Here is a 21,364-nt window from a genome sequence, read left to right on the forward strand (position 1 = left end):
GTGGATGAGGAGACAAAAGTAGCCCCTACTGCTCTTTCACAGAACTGGGAACTGAACACACATATCACAGCTCCAGGGTCACCCCCGACTCGGAACCAGCTGAGTGTTCTGCTTTAGATAAGAAGAAAGCCTCCATTCAAGCCACAGTCTGCTGGACTTTGAAGATCTTTGACACCTCGATGCCTAAGACATAAAGTTATCTCATGAAAAATATATCCTTCTTTAATCCATTTATTTCTTGTTTACTAAGCCTACAAATTATATGCCAGTTTCTAGTGAGTAGAGGGAGGTGCTGTATGTAAATATTGACCGCATTGTGTTTTGCTCTGGGATGTCTGGTGAACATATGGGAGGGTGGGACCAGCAGCTCAATGTTACGTTATCTTGAGAAGAACTGCCTTAGGAGTAAACACCTAGGCTGTATCTCTCCAGGAAGCAATTGGTGGTGGGGAGGACCTTGCCAGGAAAGGGGATGCTGATAGCCAATGAGATGCTAGAGAAACAAAACAAAAACCATAGAAGTATAAAGCTAAATAGGATACTAGAACCTAGCCTGCAAAAGACTGCTTCAGACCATGAAGGTCTTGGCATGATTATGATTAAATCACTGGTTCTCAAAGATTGGGCTATGCCCCACCTGCAATTTTAGCTACAATATCGTTCTATACTGCCTGTATTAGGAAACAGCACCCATGCCTTTATTCTAGGAGGCTGTTTTGACCTACTTTTGTTTCCAAGTGTTATTATGACAACCTTGATATGATTACCATGCTATGCTCTGCTTCTGTAACCTGTCTGTTTACCTACCAGATCTCCTTATTGGAAAACTCCTTACCCCTGAATTAGCAAAACCCTTATCATGCCCACTGACCTCATGAACCCATGTTAGGGGGAGAAAGCAGTGTACAAGATTTTTTTTAAAAAAAGGCTTGCTTTAATTAATTACTTGCTTTAATTAATTTGGCCATAATGACTTATTCTGTGTTTTTTCTCCTTGAATCTTTGGGATTACCATTTTCCTCAAAGGCAATGCAAAGCCACTGTGGACACGTTCCAGAGGACAGGGCCAAATTGGATGTTTATTCTAGGAGAATTGCTCTCTCACCATATCAAGGAGCAGACTGGGGCTGAACAAATTGAGGATCGTGGAACCTGCAGGAGCTCTCTTATCACACTTTCTTTACACAGACAGGCTATATGATGTTAAAATTAGCTATAGGAGGCACATCATTAATTTAAAAAGACTTAATAGAAAAATCATAGAACTAACTTAATTAATATAATTGCATTAAGAACCTATCCTCTGTATTATTATGACTACCGCAAAAGGCCTTGGGGAAAGCAATGGTGAGTTTAGGCTGTGGGGAGAAATGGATGTGGAGTAAAATACACATTTTCAAAATAAAGTTGGGATAGCAAATTATTGGGATATAAGTGAAGATAAAGGTGGTAAGAATGAGGTTGTTTTCAAAATTCTTGTTTAAATGTTTGATTAGTAAGTAGGGCCAACAGAGGCTTGGGGAGAAAGCTGGCCAAGTACATGTGCTGAGTGTGTAAGGAAATCTCCAGTCCAGGCAGAGAAGCTAGATTTGTGAATGGGTAGAAAAAGGGAAAGGCTGGGCAGTAGTTCCCCGGTAGAGAGTTAGCCTCAAACATGCACGGAGGGAGAGCAGTGTGGGAAAACAGTCGGGCAGAAAGCACACCAGTGGAATCCTCGGTTCTGAAGGGATGACTCCGGCGAGACGAAAGGGAGAACCGACACTGCTGTGGACTTCAGAAAGACATCTGTACCAAAATAGAGAAGTGAGGAAAACCAGAAAAGGCTCGCCAAGTGCAGCAGAAGCATACTTAGCATGTTGTCTTTAATCATGCTGTTTAATTTAAAGCCCTTCATGACCTCCTTGTATGATGCATGATTCTCAAACTTGTTTGCTATCTTCCAGGGATAGGGTATTCTCTACTTGTGAATAAAGGCATCACTGTTTTAGTACCATAATAATCAGTATTTATTGATCAGTTTCTGGCTCATGCAGTGGCAGCAAGGTATTCAGGCTTCACAGCACAGGACGGCATGGTGAGAGTTGCTCCATACACGAGCATCGCACACATTTATGGGGTGCATGGAAGGACAGATGATACAACCCTTTGAGGTAAGGAGCCATGCATTTCTCACATGGGGAAAGATGCTAAGGGACTGGAGGAAGTGAAGGCCCCCAGGCTTCAGGTCCCAGCAGCCAATTATCCTGCCTGTTGATAAGTTCTCTTGGCAGAGGGGGATAGAGACAAACAGACAGAAAAGCTGGGGATTCAAGCAATTCACCCAACATTTTCCACAGTAATGAGGCTGAGCACAAGTTATTTGAGCGGTTTTGGACTGCTGAATGCAGGGACAGCTCTTGCCAGGGTCTTCACATTCTTGCCAATGGCAGTTGATAGCTTAATTTAAACTTATGGATAATTTGGGCCGGCTTTCTGACTGGTGTTGAGAGGTAAAATCACTCTGATTTCTCATCAGGTCAGCTTGCCAAAAGTACTTTGTTGGCCCCTGAAGAGCATCCTACTCAGGGAGGTTGATGCCTTAAAATATTACTCCAGTCTGCTGTGCTTCTACCTAGAAACAACGCTTGCTTACAAGACCAGATATCCCCAGCCAGGCCTCTAGTGGTCCTGGATTAGGCTCCATCAGGACTAGTCTATCCATCAGGACTAGTCTATCCATCAGGACTAGCCTATCCATCAGGACTAGCCTATCCATCAGGACTAGCCTATCCATCAGGACTAGCCTATCCATCAGGACTAGTCTATCCATCAGGACTAGCCTATCCATCAGGACTAGTCTATCCATCAGGACTAGCCTATCCATCAGGACTAGTCTATCCATCAGGACTAGTCTATCCATCAGGACTAGTCTATCCATCAGGACTAGTCTATCCATCAGGACTAGTCTATCCATCAGGACTAGGCTATCCATCAGGACTAGTCTATCCATCAGGACTAGGCTATTTGCTGTCCCTACAAAAGGACTCGGCCTCGTTTTGGACTTTCAAACTCCAACTTCTGTCGTCTGAGCCCATTGCTTAGAAGTCTGTCCTAGACTCACCCACTCCAACCATAAGCTTTTCGGGACTCCGAGGAGTCTTCCCCATCCATCCCACCATACTGTCACTGGTGAAGCTTCACTGGGAAGGTCCATATGTAGCACAGACATTTTGACATGCAGCAGGTGCTGCAAGCGGACAAACCCCTTGTGTGAGATCCTCAGGGTCACTTGGAGCTCTTGGCTGCTGCCCAAGGGAACACAGGGGCAACTTAAAGTCGAGTTGAGCCTCACAGCTGCAGATGTAAGTGCAGGGCACTTTATCTTTCTGTCCAGCAAGTTAAAATAAAAACCTTTACTGATTATTATAATTTCAGATTTGTTTTATGCTAATTTCTCTTTGATCCTTAACCAGTGGCAACTTAGGGAAAGTGGCCTTTCAGTTGCTTCCTGTGTTAAGTATTTAATGAACTGTAAATAAACATGTCAGCTGGTGCTTCTTAAAGAGACCTGTTATGAGAGTCTCCACTGCTTCTTGCATCGCTTCCCCTTCTCCTTATCTGTTTGCTTTTAGACCCTTCAGTTCCCAGATTACACATTTTATTAGGTAATCCTAAGGATAAAAATGTAACAAAAAATAAGTTGTTCAGCTCCTGAGTCACACTTTCAAAAGTAAAATCCCTTACTGGTGGAAGAAAATCTTAAATAAATTATTGAACATCTCTGTGTCTTGATTTCTTTACACAGATGAGCTATATGATGTTAAAATTAGCTTATAGGATCCACATTATTAATTAAAAGGACTTAATAGAAAAATCATAGAACTAACTTCATATAATTGCATTAAGAACCTATCCTCTGTATTATTATGACTACCACCAAGTCAGGTAAGAAAGACAAGCTCTATCGGAAGGACTGGCATTCTCATGGAAGGAATCTGGGAGTACTTCATTTGTCCCTGGAGCAGATTTATGTTCAAATTTCAACTTCACTACTTAAGAACACCTACTTTCAACCAACTTCCTTGTCTGTGAGGAGCAGGAAAGGAGGGTCAGTGGCATGTGTGGCAGCCAGCCTGGCTCAGGGGGAGCTTGGAAAGGTTCATTCCTCTGGTGGTCATTTCTCAACTCCGTAAATATCGGCTGAATTGCTCACGCATTTGGGAGCTTTGCTGTGTCATCGAGAAAGAGGACATCACAATGCTTGTCTGCCAGGAGCACTGTCAATGCCGCTGGAAAAGTGACATTTGAGTGGAGACATCAGTGTTGGGCTACAGGTAGGGTAGGGCACAGATGCTGTCTGAGCCTTTGAGAAGTTAAGCCATATGGGCTCAGGGGACCATTGCTTCCAGACACAAAATGTCCTATGTTTAAGCTTAACAGAGCTTCAAGCTGCAAGATGGGGACACAGAAGTGCTTCTCTGCCAAAGACAAAGGACAAAAGCATGTAAATACAAATGTACACTGTCAAATTTGGGATGGGTAAAAGGAACAGCTCTTTCTCTCTCCCTCTCCCTGTTTCCCTCTGTCTTACTCTCCCCTTATTCCTTTCTCCCCCTTTTTTATCCCTCTCTCTATTTTTACACCTAAGAGCCACCCATCTTTCTCTGCAGCAGCCATCTGTGACCAACATCTTCAGGACAGTGACAGATAGTAACTACCTGACCTTGTGGACCACAGAGGGCTTCCATTGGCCACAGCGTAGCAGTCCTTTGTGGTGGCAGTATATTAACAAAGGGGCCTACATGAGTTTCAATGGGACTTTATTGCCAAAACCTGCAATGGGTTGGCTTTGACCTTAGGAAATGATTTACTGATCCAGGTCTGTGCAAGTACACAGGGGACTACTGTGAGCAGCACAGGGTACACAGATTGGCCACCTTCTCCTTCCTTCAGGCTATAAGTAATCACAGTGCTCACAGGCCTTGAAGACCCTCTGCCTGCAAAGCTATGTCCTCAGTTTTCCTTGTAATCCACCATGCTGACCCTTTTTTCTTACTACAAAAGCTCTCTCCTGCCCTGAGTGCTAAGGAATCTGAGCTCCTAGCAGTCGTGACTTTGAAATCACTGTCGGGCCTTTTTCAGCCCTCCCTGGCTTGCCTTACATGCTGCTGCTTCCTTGAAACCAGCACAGAGCTTGGCAAACAGAAGGTACAGTTAACAGAGAGTGAGGGAAGGAAGGGTGAAATCTAGTGGACAGTCTGCACACTTCAGCCCGGGTCGGTGCGCAGATGTTGGAGCTAGCGTCTGCCCTTTTCTACACAATGAAGCTTGTAGACTGCCCATCCATCATTTTATTTTAAGAACATTACTTTTGTCTCCAAAAAAGAAAAGGAGGATACAATTAAGACTATATTCCTCCCTTGCTTAATATTTCAATTTCCCTCAGGGTATTCCCTTCAAGTAGAGATCACAGCTCATGAATATTAAATATCTATTCCAACTCAACAGGAACTCAAAGCAGCAGAAGAGAGCCACCACCCAGAAAAAGGCCTTGCTACCAGCCCAGAGACTTTTTCTCTCTTCAAGTTTACCTAAGCTATAAGTGTATGGATACACTTCAAGGCAGATGGATTTCTGGTCCCTTTTAGTACCATAAGGAAGTCCTTGTTCTTAACTGCCCAGATTCACCTGCCAGGACTCCAGAGGGCTGCCCTTCAAAAGCACACATCAAAGTCTGATCTCAATTCCTTACATTTAAGAAAGCTTCAAGTGGGTTCTCTGGTCCTGACCCCTTCCTGAGAGTCAGCAAACTGACTCAGGGCTAAGAGCTAGAATTCCTCCCTGCTGGAATCAGAGGCCGCCTGTTTCTTTCACTCTTTGTGGGGCAGGCCTCCCTGGTTTGCAAACGGGGTAGTGGGCCTTGATCTGTGGCAGATAGGCAGTTTGATCCTAAGGAATACTGACTTGAGAACTTTGAATGTATTCCTCAGACCTCCCGCCGGAAGACTCAGATCTTTGGTCCTGCCCACACCTCAGTCTTTCGCCCCATTGCCTCCTTTTCCTGCTCTTTTGTGCCCTCGGTGACCCCATTTGACCTCCAGGGTGAAAGGAATTCCTTTCTCCTCCCAGAGCCCTTGTCTTAAAACTGCACAGTTTAAAAACAATAACAGCCGGGGATTTTGATTCTAGAAGTTAGACTCCAGAACCCTTGGGGTCTATCTAACTCATCCCCATCTCTTGATGCTGCGTGTCAGGCCTAGATACTCTGTAAGAGGTACCATCCACAGTAATTTAGTGTCAGGATTCAAAGATCTGGCTCAGAAGCAGTCCTGCCTTAGACGCGCCATCTGCTTCTGCACCAGCCAGTTCTGAGATACAGAGGAAGGAAGGAGAAGAGGAGTCCACAAGATGCCCTAAATCGTCGTCAGTACTCCAGACAATTATGGTCTTGATAATGGTGTCTGTTTTCCACAAGAGGAAACTAAGCATCAGCATTGGGAGAGGGGTGCCCATGATGACACAGAAAGAAGCCATGGGCTCCAAGCTCCTCTGTGTAACCACGACAATGGGACCCAACCCAGTGCTATTTTATCCCTATGTTAGATATTAGAAAGCAGTGAGGCTCATGTGGAGGGATGAGAGAGAAGGCTTGGGAAAAGATGGTTCTATCACTTCATCACTGAAGAAATGGACTTTATGCAGAGAGGTTTTGTGTGTTTGTTTTGATTTGACTTTTTCGTGGTGGTAAACATGTCATGGCAAAGACATGAGAAAGATTTATATTCACTTTCCTTCATTCCAGGACTCAGTGGTATCAAAGAGAAATGCCAGGAAATACTTTCCTGCTCTGCAAGACTATAATCCAGGTTTTGGCCAAAATCTTCAGTCTCTTCTCAGACCTTCCTAGTGAGATGACTTTGGACAGCTCCCTCAAGCTTGACTTAGTGCCTCTTGATTTTCTGGTCAGTAAGATGTGTACCGCTACTCTAGAAGGTTAAAGGGCATCATACTTTTCAGAAAGTTTCTCAGCACGATAGAGTTAGGCGTCTGACAAATGCAGTCCCGCCTTGACTTCCTGTTACAAATTCACTTCTTCTGATTAGAGCTGTACTATCATGGGCAGTGTGCATAATATTTCATATTCACAGTTTTATCCTCTACCAAACAAGGTGATGACTATAGCAGTTTTAGATGTTATGTAGTTTCTGGGAACATTGATGCAACCTTTGAATGAATTGGGTAATAAAAAAAAATAATGAGCACTCATCATGCTACCAGGTGTCACCAGTTTAAATGGTGAACATAAATGAACTGTTTTCTAATTGTTTGTCATGCCTCAGGCTCAAACTCATGGTAAACTAATTCCTTTCCCCAGGTCAATAAATATGTGTGGCTTTCACAGCATCTCGAAGAAGTAGCAATAACTAATATATTGCTGATGAAAAGGGAGGCGTAGGTTTACAGTGTCTGCACCAGGATTTCACCCAGGTGCCGTATTCGTACCTACAAAGCTATGACGCTATGTGTTCTCTGATACGGCTTTGCACACCCAGAGTGCACACCAGAGGATCATGGTGGTGATCACCATGGCCTTGCCCTTCATATCTTCTTTTTTCTTTCTTTCTTTTTTTTTTTTTTTTTCAAATAACGGAGGGTCTTTAAGCCAAGGAAAACGTTTCAAGAAAATCTTTTAGGGGCCTGGAGAAATGACTCAACAGTTAAGAGCACTGGCTGCTCTTCCAGAGGATCTGAGTTCAATTCCCAGCACCCACATGGCAGCTCACAACTGTCTGTAACTCCAGTTCCAGGGCATCTGACCCTCACACCAATGAACATAAAATAATAAAAATAAAATAAGTTTAAAAAATAAAAAGAAAAACGAAAATCTTTTAGGGGAAAGTAGGTCCTTTTCCTTATACAGGCAAGTGCGAACCGGGAAAGTGCGGCTCCAGGCAACCGGGAAAGACTAATTTTGATTCTTAAATTTATTTTTTTCTAAGTTGAGAGATGGATTTGCCCATTATGGTTACACATTGTTAGAAAGAAAACTAATAACCAAAGCTGCTCCCAGCAGAGCTCACTCCCCTGTCTCCATCCCCACTGGCCTAAGCTACTGTTTCCTAAACTCTCAGTCACTGTTGTTCTAAACTCTCCTCCCAATATCCACCAAGGAGACACAAAGATTCATCTTCTTGTTTTCCTTTCTCGCCTTGGCTCAGTGAGGCCAGGACAGTCTGACAGAGGGGCCACAGGCTAGGTGACCCCCTGCCCTCCCAGCAACTGGTGGCAAGGCAGATTGATCTTCAGCTCCTAGTCCTTATCTACCTCCCAGAGAAGGGAGGCCCTGGGCTGTAGGGAGTGCTAATTGAGTTACTGACCCTGGCTCTAACACAGGGGTGCAGATGCCCTGTCAGGAATGAGAGACAAAGTGATGCTGAAAGCTGCGGGGAGGGGGGGAGGATCTTGGAGGAAGAGAGAAGAGACACAGTGGGGGTGCCTGCAGTCCCGGGAGGTAGGATATGGGAGTCTCCATGACTTTGTTTTTCTTTGACTATATGTCAACATTAAGTAAGGCTTAAGTCTCCTCCAGCCTTTAAATGGCTACTAGCTAAGCTAGGACCGTTCAGCATTAGGTGGTTAAAAAAGACATAAAGAGTCTTTCACAAGGGGAAAAACTGAGGTTCCAACGTGCTGCACAGGGTCCACCACTAAACTGGGGCCTGACTGGCCTATCGGAGAAGACCCTGAAACTTGCCGGGAGGGAGATGAAGATGCCCAGCGTTGATCTCCTGGAAGGGCTTAAGAGCTTTTCTGAAGGGAACATGTTTCCAGCTTTGCCTCAAGATATATGACTAAGTACAAACCCTTTGGAGGATCCTGCACATTCTGTCTGACTAATTTGACCATTACCTTCCCTCCTTCAGCTTTTATCAGTAGCCTGTCTGTGGTTTATGAGTCAGCGCCTTCCCGAGGAATCCCCACTGCTGCTGAACAATGCCTCCAGCCAGCGCCTGCTGGGGGAGTTATCACTTCACTGATACCACAGTCTTTAAAGGAAACCCCGAGCCTGGTGTGTGTTATAGTTCTAAAAGGCGGAAAGAGGACAAGATAATTTCCACATTGCAAAAGAGATGTAATCGGTATTGCTTAAGAGGTCTTGAGGGCGGTATTTGTTTTAATAAGAAACTTATTATGTGCTGGGGGACTGGGGCACCGAGGGTGGGAAAGTGGGAGAGGGAAGTCACCAGAGTGTTGCACAATAACACATTGGCACCTTGGGAATACTTCCGGATGTGTGGGCTTCTGAAAAGTGAAGGGGATGCCCCCATAAATCTGTCACCCACCCTCCCACTGCTGTCACTGGCCCAGGGAAAACAGCCCTTCTAAAGAGCCTGTGATAACAGCGGCAGCAGAGGAGAAGGAGCAGGAGGGGAACGATGACAAGGACTAAGAGGAAGACAGGAGGTGATGGAAGAGGAAAAATCAGAAAGAAAAAGCAGAAGCAAGGAAGGAAGGGAAAAGCAAAAGGAAGAAAAATATTTCCAATGGTGGGGATCCAGAGGGAAAAAGCAGGGTCTTTTATTCAGTCTGGAGGTTGAACCATATCTCTGCAAGCTTGGGTCAGCTGAGACAACATGAAAAAAAAATCTCAGATCTCATATGTGGAATAAGAGCCACACATAGGCTCATATTAACTAAAACTGCATAGTATAGGGTGACCCCACTGCGATGCTCCCAGCAAGGACTATTGCAGCTGACACATCTTCCACTAAATCAGAGGGAAGCCTCTTCAGGAAACGCTACTGAATGTGCACCTACATTGTGAGGATATTTTTCAGTTAGGATTTTTAGGCATAATCAATTTTGGTTAGCTTAGACAAAATAAACAAAATAAGCCAGCTATTTAAAATACCCAGTATCTGACGGAGGGCTTTCTTGGAGAACTGCAGACTAGGAATTGCATGCCCTACAGGCCAATTTCAGGCAGAAAATTTGGTGTTGGGAAGAACTAACACACCTGTTCCTGTGTCTCCTGTGCTGTGATGCCTCTAGTACTTTGGATACTGTCACTTCCTACATGCTCATCTGAATGGATTCCATAGTGGTTTCCAAATCCAAGTTGGGTATTGCTTGTCTGTTGATAGAAGGTAAATCTAGGCTGTGAGCCCCACATGAGCTGGAGTGACTTAGGGAAGAACCTTGGATATTCAACTATTCTAATGAGGATTGGGCTCTACCTTATTAGGAGAATGATTCTGATTCCTTAAGTCTAGAATACCTTGTATGTCCAAGCTGTGGCGTGAACCCAAGTCATTTTCACAGAAGTCCATTTTCCTGGCCACTATTCTTGGTACACACAATAAGAATGTCCACATCAACAAAGCCCTCTGCAAAACTCCAGTCTCACCTCTCTGAGTCATTAAAGTTAGTGTACATGTGTCTGTACGTGCATGTGTGTGTGTGTGCGTGCGCAAATTTCCCTCTTAATATTTGACACGTTTTTCTTAAAAGGAAGTTTTTCAGACTCAAGCTTTAGAGTTTGTGTTGGAATAAAATCTCCAAGATCTGGTATCTTAGGAAGTGTTCCATTCTGCCTGGAATGCCTGTATGTCTGTAAGAGTCTATCATGGAATCTAAATGAGCAGTCAGGGTCCAGCTGATATCTTTAACACAGACATGACTCAATGTAAAAAATGAAAGACTTCCTTTCGTATCATCTATGTATTCCACTCCATTACATTATTACGTGAATTGTTTCATAATGATAAAGTCCCCATCAACCTGCAAAGCTCTTTAAATCAGAACTGACGAGTGACCTTTCTTGCAAGTAACTTGCACAGTAAGTATAACCTCAGACCTGGTTTTAAACTTGACTTAACCCTGTGTGCCTATCTTCTACATCAAGCGCCTTGCCTTGTTTTAAAAAAGCGATTCATAGAAAAGGTACCCGGAGAAGAATGGTTTACAAATATGCCTGACATAGAAAAGATGGCCATCAAATACTCCCCCCAACAGAACACTTAGGGCCTGGTAAAGAAGACATTTGCAAGATGAGCTGGGTCTCATCTTCTCGACAACATCTTTTCCTTCCTTCGGTTTTAATTCTTCACAAATGTCAGAGAGCACAATTTGAAAACTGCTAATCCTTAATCTTTACTCAAAGTAGAAAAAAAAAGTGATGCCCCCAAAAGGAAAACAGATTCTAGATTCACCACTTAGTGCTACTTCTAGAAGAGTCTCTCAACCCTACCACTCTCTATTTTTTTTTATTTATTGAAAAAAAAATTTCTGCCTCCTCCCAGTCTCCCATTTCCCTCCCCTTCCCCCCACACATCTCCCTTCCCCCCCACTCCCCCTCCCCTTATCTCTCCAGTCCAAAGAGCAGTCAGGGTTCCCTGTCCTGTGGAAAGTCCAAGGTCCTCCCCCCTCCATCCAGGTCTAGGAAGGTGAGCATCCAAACTGCCTAGGCTCCCACAAAGCCAGTACATGCAGTAGGATCAAAACCCAGTGCCATTGTCCTTGGCTTCTCATCAGCCCTCATAGTCCACCATGTTCAGAGAGACTACCACTCTATATTTAAAATTCAGTTCAGTTTCTGACAAGTGGTTGATAACACCCTAATTTCCATGCACTCTTTGCACCAGGTTATAGCAACCAAAAGAATCAAAATTCTGATGCACAGTTCAGCAAGTGAAAATCTTTGTAACTAAAGGGACAGATAATATTTTGAGTTCTCTGGGGCACAGGATCTTTTTTTCACCCACTTTCCTCTGATGTGTCCGGGAAGCTTTCAGACTTCGGAATGTGAGTGGATGTGGTTCCTGAAATATACAAATCCTAGTTCCGGTTTGTGGACCACAGTTTACTGACCCTTGCCTGAAGGCGGCTTTCCAGTTATTGTGCATTGTTGACTAGTTCTAGAGAACAGTATAAGAACGTTAGACACCAAGCATCTCTTTTAGGGGGTCCATGTTGAACACCCCACCTTCACCAGAACCTACTGTCTTCCAGGGAGTGGTAAAGTGACATTCACATAAGTAAGATAGGTAAGTATTTTTTGGTATAGATTGGGATCGGTGATACTTTGCAAAGGTGAGGGTTGGGTTCGAGTAAAGTTTACAATTCAGCCACATGCACTGGAAACCATATAGTACAAGGACCAATTCTCAGAGACCCTTACCTAACCATTTAGAGGAAGTGGACATAGGCCCAAACCTGCTCACCATTATGCACGTCTTTAACATTCGATCTAGGGCTTGACTCTTGATTTTAGTTCATGTTCCCTGTTGCCATACCACTAGGCTAGTTAGTAATCAAGTTTTCACAACAGGCTACACTCAGCGCTCAACCTGGGAGAAAGTCTTCTGTGATTAAAAAAAGAAAACGAGGCAAAGTTCTCCCTAGAAACTGTCAAGTCCTTCCTCATGCAATGTCTTCCTTTTTGGAACCACACTTGTTTGCACAGCATCTCCATGGTGTTGCTCAGCTCCGACTTGGTGCAGGAGATAGATAATAGGTGAACCAGAGTTGTGTTCAGAATGAACTGACAGTAAATGATGCATTTCTTTTACGCTCATGGACCTCAGTCTACTAGGAGTCAGAGCAGCGCTTTAATGCACTGCAGATGCAAAGATGCGATGACATCTCTTCCCCACAGTCCTCCTGGAAGACGGCCTTTCAGTGAGAAATCTTCCCACCGAGGTTTTCATCCCTTCTGGAGCTGCCCAGTCCCTTTCAGATAGGGCACCTCTGTCCTTTGTACTTGCAAATGAATTGTGATTGGTTTTCACCTCCAGCCCAAGGGATTAGCGAGAGGACCTTTGATCTTCAGGTATCGATTTGCATCTTAAAGGAAGCATGATCTCATCTGGGCCAGCTCGAAATTCCATCCCTGCCCCCACCCCCTGTCTGTTTACCAGCCCTGGGGCTGGACAGGGCCTCCCAAGTGGGGCTGAAACAACAAGATAGGCCAGACTCCTTGAGAAGCCTGAGGAAAACACTTTTCCCACCCGACTTGTTTAAAGGTGGGGAAAAGAGGGTTGCTTTCAAAGCATAGACTGGTCTGTTATTTGTCCTGCCCTGCAGATCCCTGAGACTGCGCGGTTTGGATCTGAAGCAAGCACCCAGGCAGCAGGTAGACCCCCAGGTGGAGAGTGTAAGAAATAGGGTGAGCAGAGACGTGAGAATCACACACAATCAAGGTCAAGACACTCTTCAGTCTCTGCTGGTCAGTGTGATTTAGAACACATTTTGTAATCGCTTCGACTTCTGATTTTTCCCACCTCTAAATAATAAAAAACTTACACATGATATACTATAACATAACCATTTCGGACAATTGGTGTGAAGGAAACCAGTAATGTTTGTAAGGTAAAGGGTCATAAAAATACCACCTGTCATTGTCATCATCTATGAGGATGTGAGCTTTTGAGGACAGCAATATTTGCCCTTCTGTCCTACTGTGTTTTTCCACTTCTGCCTTCTTAGTGTTTACGATAGTGTATGTCACATGGGAGACACTTAATAAATGTGAACTGAAATAAGTGATTTTATTTAGTCACAATTGTTAGTACAATTGGACAACCAGCAAGGACAAAGATATGGCAAAGACTCACCGACACAGTTGAAGGAGACTTCTTGTTGGCAGAAAAGGGAGCAGCCATCACCATTGATCTTATTCATGTCATCACACTCTTCCCCTTGGCCTCTGCACAGTGGATATAGAAGGGGATATCCCGGGTCAGTTTCAGAACTGAGGCTAAATGTAGAAAGGTATTACAGGGATGCTGGAACTTCTCTTTCATCTTATGCAAGTCTCTTTCCCTGAATTCTGGTTCCGCATCAAAATGAAATCAACAAAAGGAATGGATTTATAAAACACGATTACTTTAGTCTTAGCTGTGCTTTTATTTTTATTTATTTATTTTTTTTATTCTTTTTTAATTAAAATTTCCACCTTCTCCCCGTTTCCCATTTCCCTCCCCTCCTCCCAAATATTGCCCCCTCCCCCCACTCCCCTCCCCCTATCCCCACTCCTCTTCTCCTCCCCCCACACCATTCCCCCTCCCTCTCGATACTGAAGAGCAGTCCAAATTCTCTGCCCTGCGGGAAGACGAAGGTCTTCTATCTATGTCCAGGAAGGTGAGCGTCTAAACAGGCTAAGCTCCCACAAAGCCAGTTCATGTATTAGGATCGAAACCTAGTGCCATTGTCCTTGGCTTCTCATCAGCCTTCATTGTCCACCATGCTCAGAGAGTCCAGTTTCAACCCATGCTTATTCAGACCCAGACCAGCTGGCCTTGGTGGGCTCACAATAAATCCTAACTAAGAGAGCCATCTTAGCTGTGCTTTTATGACAAAGGACAATTCTGCTTCAACACTGGTCATTATGTTGACATTTCTTTTTTTACATATATGTGAAGCACGATTAGTAAAAACTCAGAGAGGGAAACTCAGGTTCAACCTGAAGGTCAGAAAAGCAAAACAGTCAGCCACTGGCTCTTACCTCTACTTCAGTTCAGAATGGCGATCCTGCCTCCAGGAATCTCAGAATGAGACTGTGTGTGAGCTGTTTCCCCCATCATATATTCCTCTCCAGGACTGGGATGAAAGGTGTGCACCACTACCGGTAGCCTGATTTCTATGGCAAGCTAGTGTGGTTACAGTTACTGGGAATAAAGGTGCGAATCATTGTGGCTACTTAAGGTGTGTGTTATTACTGCCTGGTTTGTAAGACTGACTAGTGTTGCTATTTTACTTTTCTGATCCTCAGGCAAGTTTTATTTATTAAAATACAAATAAAATGCCACTACATGGCATGCTTGTGTGTGTTGTGTGTCTGCATGCGTACACACATGCATATGAATGCCTGTATATGCACACATGTGTGCAGATCCATATGCACATGGATGCACATGTATGTGGAAGCAGGGTGTGTTGTTGCTGTCAAGAACATTGTCCAGCGCTCACCTTTCTGGACGTAGATAGAAGGACCTTGGTCTTCCCGCAGGGCAGGGAATTTGGACTGCTCTTCAGTATCGAGAGGGAGGGGGAATGGAGTGGGGGGAGGAGAAGAGGAGTGGGGGATAGGGGGAGGGAAGTGGGGGGAGGGCAATATTTGGGAGGAGGGGAGGGAAATGGGAAATGGGGAGCAGGTGGAAATTTTAATTAAAAAAGAATAAAAATAAATAAATAAGTAAAAAAAAAAAAAAAAAAAAAGAACATTGTCCAGTCAATTTTTGATTCAGACTGGCCTGGAGTTCACTAGGTAGGCTGGGTTCACTGGCCAGCAGCCTAGGGATCCAATTGGTTGGCCTCTGCTGTGCTGAGGTTATAAGCAAGCAGCAGTACTCCTTTGTAAAGTGGGTTCTGGGGATCAGCTCAGGGCCTCATGCTAACAAGGCAAACACTTTAGCGTTGAGTGAAATCTTATTTCTTTATTCTTTCTTTGTTTTTGTGGCCATCCAAACCTCTCCCAGCAGTAAATATGTATCCCAAGTTTAGGCAAGCATTTTACCACTGGAGACATCTTTCCAGTCCTTATGCTTTGGGACTTCAAGTACTTTAAACTAATAAGACAGTGGACAGAAATGGAGGAATAAATTAACAAATGACTGACCACCTCTTGTTCCTGATGTCACTCTTGTCTCTAGAGGTATTCTTCTTTTCATTGTGACGTCACTCCTGTCTCTAGAGGTATTCTTTTCATTGTGACGTCATTCCTGTCTCTAGAGGTATTCTTTTCATTGTGACGTCATTCCTGTCTCTAGAGGTATTCTTTTCATTGTGAAGGGTGGAAATGTCCAAGTCCTTCATGCTTCAGCCCTCCGCGAGCTGACAATTTCCTCTCTCCCTCAATACACCAAAAGACTCTGTCTTGCTTTCACTTACATCCCGGGGTCTGGTAATCTTTAACTAGAAAGTTCTACTCTCCCCATTGAGTTTGTTGTTCTTGTTGTCCAGAACTCTGAGGTCTATTCTTCTTGCGATTATTTCCATCACCTAATGATGATTTTGCAGAGATCAAAATGGCCAGAAAATCCCCCTCCACCCCCTCAAACTAGGCTTTGGCAAGGAATAAGAAAAGCAAAATCTGGGAAATGAGATGGATTGCTGCTTTCTGGAACGCTCCAATCCTTTAGAATTAGAAAACCTTACACTTACAACTACATAACCCCAAAATAACTGCCTGGTCTGTGTGAGTCCCTTGGCCTGTCCGGCCAGTCTTTTCGTAAGTTTAAATTTATTGAAGGAAAATACAACTGGGATTTCATTCTTCAGTCACAGTAGCCTCTTGTCAAATAATCACCTACAACACGTGCCCAGCATCCACTGTGTTGGACAGTTCAGAAAAAGTCCCTCAGCCCTGAAATCTGTATTGTGTGGTGGTCCTTCAGATGCCCACTGTGTTGGACAGTTTAGAACAAATCCCTCGACCCTGAAATCTGAATTGTGTGGTGGTCCTGTAGATGCCCACTGTGTTGGAAAGTTTAGAACAAGTCCCTCAGCCCTGAAATGTGTATTGTATGGTGGTCCTTCAGATGCCCACTCTCGTTTCCTCATGGGTTATGATGGAAATAGTTAAGCCTTCTTCTAGGAGTTGGGTACAGAAACTGAAGCATGATTTAAATTGTCTAGCATGCTGGACAGCACCTAGCAGATGCTAAAAGATTCAGTTCCCATTCCTTCTTTGCCTTGGGAGGTCTCTGTAGAGTGTGTGGCAGCTGTCCCTCCCTTCTCAGAGACCAGCTGGGAACCTTCCCAGCATGAATCAGGTCTCTCAGACTTTTCCTTTTACCAAGGGCAATTAACACCAGGCAATGTTTGTTGTCTTTAGGAGGTGTCAGAATAGCAGAATAAGGCCTAGCAATCAATCTTTAAGATGACCTAGGACATTGTATCAATCTCTAAGGAGCCACCCAAGTTCTCTCCTGTCTGAAAAGCCGTGAGCTTTGTACTCCTGTCTTCAGCATTCTCTGTTAGTGAATTTCGCAGGCTAGAAATCACAAATGACCTTCAGCTTCTTAGTTTTTTCCACGTGTTATGTAGGGAGACATCCTCCCCCTAAATCTTAGTTCCCTAAGCCAGGAGCAATATTTCCAATTTATTTTCCATCATTCCCTGATCAGCGCATTCTATTGCCTTAAGCAAAACATTTGGGGTCACTACAAACATCTTCTAGGCACGGCGGGTCCTTCATCAAATAGAGTAGTTCTGAGAAAACTCTTTTGACCTGTTAGGCTGTAGTGGGCAGGCATCATTTTCATCTATCACAGAACTGACCATCTTTGCCTAATACCCGAGTTCCTGTGGCAGGTTGTGACATGCCAAAGGAGGAAACAGACTCTGCCTCATCCGAGCAGTCCAGTGCCCAGTGCTTAGGATGAGGGAGAAGGCATGCAGCTACCCCTCTACCGCCCAAATTGGTAACCTTCTCTTTTCACATTAAAATAAAGAGATGGATTCAAATGAGAATCAGGTCCTTAGTGCAAATGTTTGTTCTACTTTTAAGATGCGTGAATGCTTGAGAAATGTACTTTAATATTTTTGTGTGTTATTTTACTGCAAGCTATGATAATGGGTCGAATCGTGCACGATTGTGGAGAGGACACAAGTATGTAATGCTGTAATACAAGGTCTCACGTGTGGTGAAAGCTTGCTGAATGTTCACACACGGTGTTACTATCACAGCATCCAGCCAGTCTTTTTGTCCCACACCGTATGAAGTTGGGAGAATCCATTGCTATGTGCCCTTCACAACAGAGTGCTTGCCTCTTTAGGGTCTTTGTGAGTGTTGGGCCTGGTCTTTCTGTTTATTTTAAATCACATTCATTCATTTAGTGAGTTTGCATGTGTGCTGAGGTGCTTTTGTGGAGATCAAAGGGCAACTTAGGGAAATGCATTTTCTGCTCCCACCCTGTGGCTTCTGGGGAAGGAAGTCAGAAGGTCAAGTCTGGCAAAGTGACTTTCCCTGCTGGGCCACTCTGTCCACTCTTCTCTACCCACGAGCTAAGCTCCATCTAAACTGGAGCTACCTTCCTCCTTCCTTGCTAGGACATTTTGAAATCGGATTCATTTTTCTGCACAGTATGTACAAGTAGTTACTCCATTTTACTAAAGGTAACCCAAATATTTGATATCTATGCAGGGTTCTGATTCTAAGTAAACACATTATAAAATCTACTGTTTTTTTTTTTATTATGAGTGATGCTTTAAGTTATGTTGACGAAGATACTTTCAGGCCACTAAAAAGGCTTACATTCCTTGTCATATTCTGTAAATGCAGCTGCATGTGTTTACAATATAGATAGATTGAGCTATAAATTAAGGCTCAAAATCTGGAGAAATTCTTTTTGATTATGATGGTTTGGATATGAACGGCTCCTACAGGCTCCTATATTTCAATGTGTGGTCATTTGGAGTAGTAGTACTTGAGAGAGATTAGGAGGTGTAATTGTGGAAGAAGCGTATCCATGGGGTAGGCTTTGGTTTTCTAATGCTAAGTTAGACTCAGTGTCTATCTCTTTTTCTGTTGCTCGCTGCTTCAGACGTAGGACTCATAACTTGCTCCAACCCCTTGTCTGCCTGCCGTCACGCTGCCATGCTTCCTGCCATGATGACCATGGACTGGACCTCTGACCTGCAAGACAACCCTAATGAAATGTTTTCCTTTATAAGAGTTGCTGTGGTTATAGTGCCTCTTCACGGCAGTAGAACCCTAACTAAGACAGTGCTGAGTTAGAAAATTTGAAGTTACAGTGATGGGTTCTTAGGAATGCCTGTAATGTTTTGTGGGCATCCTGGATGGGTTATGCGATCTTGACACTTCCTCCCGGGTGATTCTGGGATCAGTTCAGTGTTCTGCCAAGCGCAGACTTATCCAAAGTTTAGAGCTGACATCTCAGTGTAGGAGGAACTAATAACTAGTTCTTCTCTCCCTGTTTTGTTGCCCTCCATGTTCTGTTGCTGCTTTTTTTCTTTATTTAATACAGACCTAAAATACCCACAACATATGGTAGGTTTCAGCCTCCAACATAAGTGGGCCTTTATAGTTTGTATTCGTGAAGTCCAGTTCTTAGCAACCAGATGATTTGTGCCATAATTCAAGACTTAAAAATTCTTATATCGTCAATACTACTGTTGATAATTCTGTTTGGAAATGGTATGTGGTACCGGTCTTTCAGGGCACAAATATGCATCCTTGAGATGCATGTTTCAGTAAACCATGGGAAATTATGCAGATAATTACTGGCTGTATCTGTTTTCTTAAATTTAGATATTACTTATTTTAAAATGGCTTAACTAATTCTTTCAAGGATATCAGAGAAAAATTCAAATATCTACTTCTCTCTTAAATAATACAAATTGAGTGCAATTTTTTTTGTATCAAAAGTCTGATTTAATCGTGAAAATGCAGGTATTTAAACAATGATTATAATGTATTATTTTTGTTAATATTATCACGTGTGTATTAGTGGAGTTGGTTCTCTCCCACTTTTATGTAGGTTCTGGAATGTATGGTAAAGTCGGGGTTTCAAGGCTTGCTTGGCGATTATTTTTATCTGCTGGGCCATGCGGTTACTCCTGAAAACACAGCTTTTACATGGGTCTTTATTTCAGAAGAGCTAAAATGCTTTTTAATAGAGCTATATTTTTCCAAGTTAATAGAACTTTGACATATTCTATGTCAACTTTTTTTGTTTAAATAAACAGAATTGTTAATAAAAATATCTTTTTTTTTTTTTTTTTTTTTTTTTTTTTTTTTTTTTGTGATGAGGCCAGTGTGACCTCAAACTTTCTGAATGTCTGAAGATGATCTTGAATTTCTGACCTCCTGCCTCTGTGCCCCAAGCCCCAGTGCAGGTATGTGCTATCATGCTAGATTATACATATCTAACTTAGGCCTTCAAGCATGTTAGGGGCAAGATCTATGCCAGTGGAAACAGTCTCCCCATTCTGAATATGTCAGATTCAGTTCTCATCCACACCAGGTAGTTCACAACTGCCTCTGGCTCCAAATGATACGTCACTCTTGTCTAGACTCTCTGCAGACACCAGGCATGCATGTGGTGGACACACACACACAGACGGGGACACACACACACCAGACACACACAGGACATACACATGGACACACATACTCATACAACAGAAATAAATCTTAGAAAATGACAGCATATTGATTGCTATCAAATACTTATGATTTTGTTTTTTGAGTCGATTTTCGAGTATAGACTGCTTTTCCCTTCACAAGTACAGATCTAGTCTTAGCTGCTCCTCTCTTCCCAATGTGCAGGTTTCAAGTTTTTGTCACCTACCACACAATCACCAGGGATGAATCAAGCTACTCTTCTGTCTAGCATCACTGTTGGTGACAATCACAGGCCGCAGACATCGAGCACCTTCGTTTCACGTATGTGCCATACTCGAGAGCAATTCCGAGGCTGCACACGAGTGCTTTCATCAACGCTGAAGCAAAAGCACCCTTCACATCACCCATCCCCAGCCGGAATAGTAATTGCAGTCCCTAGTTGCAAAAATATTCCGTGACATCCAACAGCGCACTTAAAGAAGGAATTTGCCCATAGCTTATTTTGCCATCTCACACATAAGGCATGGGATTAAACCTGCCAATGGTTTTAAACTTTAGTGATAGTGTCCCTTGCAAATAAATACGCTAGCAATGGAGGCAATAACAAACTTAATTTGGAATGGTGCTTGGTCTTATCTTCATTTATATAGAAAAAAGACATCCATCTTGTGCCAGCATCTGATTATTTTGTGCATATTTTAGAAGAAAATAGAGCGGAAGTTGGTGGTGGTGAGGGTTCATGACTTCTTGCTTCTGTTTGGTAGATACATACCTCCTGCCTCAAGGACTAGGCAAGGAACAGACTGAACACACTACAAGATATATTGCTTTTTTGTATACAACTTGATATTTTACAATCATAATTTCTAGCTAGACTGAAATCTTTACATTTCTTGATTCATTGACCCAGTGTATTCATGTTCAGGTCTCTACTCAGTCTGGAATATTGCTCAGTGCTTACAGTTTCAATATTGTTTCTTACAATACTCTGTTACATTTCTGAGCTTTTGGCACAATTTCTGAATTTGTCATTGCAGTTTTAACAAATGTAAAAGGTAGCCAGCAAAGAAACATAATTTTTCGAATATTATCATATTTAATATAAAAAGAAATCTTTGAATACATTTTAAGTCAAGGAACTCGGTGAAGAAAATTCCACTTTAAAGAGGATATTAGGTGTGGTCCATATTAAAGGTGGATCGTCCCACATCAGGGATCCAGATTAGAAACTGGGTGGGTCTTGCCACTTCAAATGATTTTGTGTGTGTGTGATTAAATTCAAAGAGATGGCTC

The 21,364-nt window shown here is 43.2% G+C and overlaps 1 protein-coding gene across 1 annotated transcript in view; it reads right to left on the reverse strand.

Moving 5' to 3' along the window:
* The window catches only part of Pappa (pappalysin 1), a 231,453-nt gene that overhangs the window by 102,727 nt on the left and 107,362 nt on the right, over nt 1–21,364 (reverse strand). Inside the window, exon 9 of the mRNA XM_057784762.1 lies at nt 13,596–13,687. Within this exon, the coding sequence (XP_057640745.1) occupies nt 13,596–13,687 (92 nt within the window). The remainder of the gene's footprint in view (nt 1–13,595; nt 13,688–21,364) is intronic.

The sequence above is a fragment of the Chionomys nivalis genome, chromosome 11, assembly GCF_950005125.1.
Source record: "Chionomys nivalis chromosome 11, mChiNiv1.1, whole genome shotgun sequence".
Classification (NCBI taxonomy): domain Eukaryota; kingdom Metazoa; phylum Chordata; class Mammalia; order Rodentia; family Cricetidae; genus Chionomys; species Chionomys nivalis.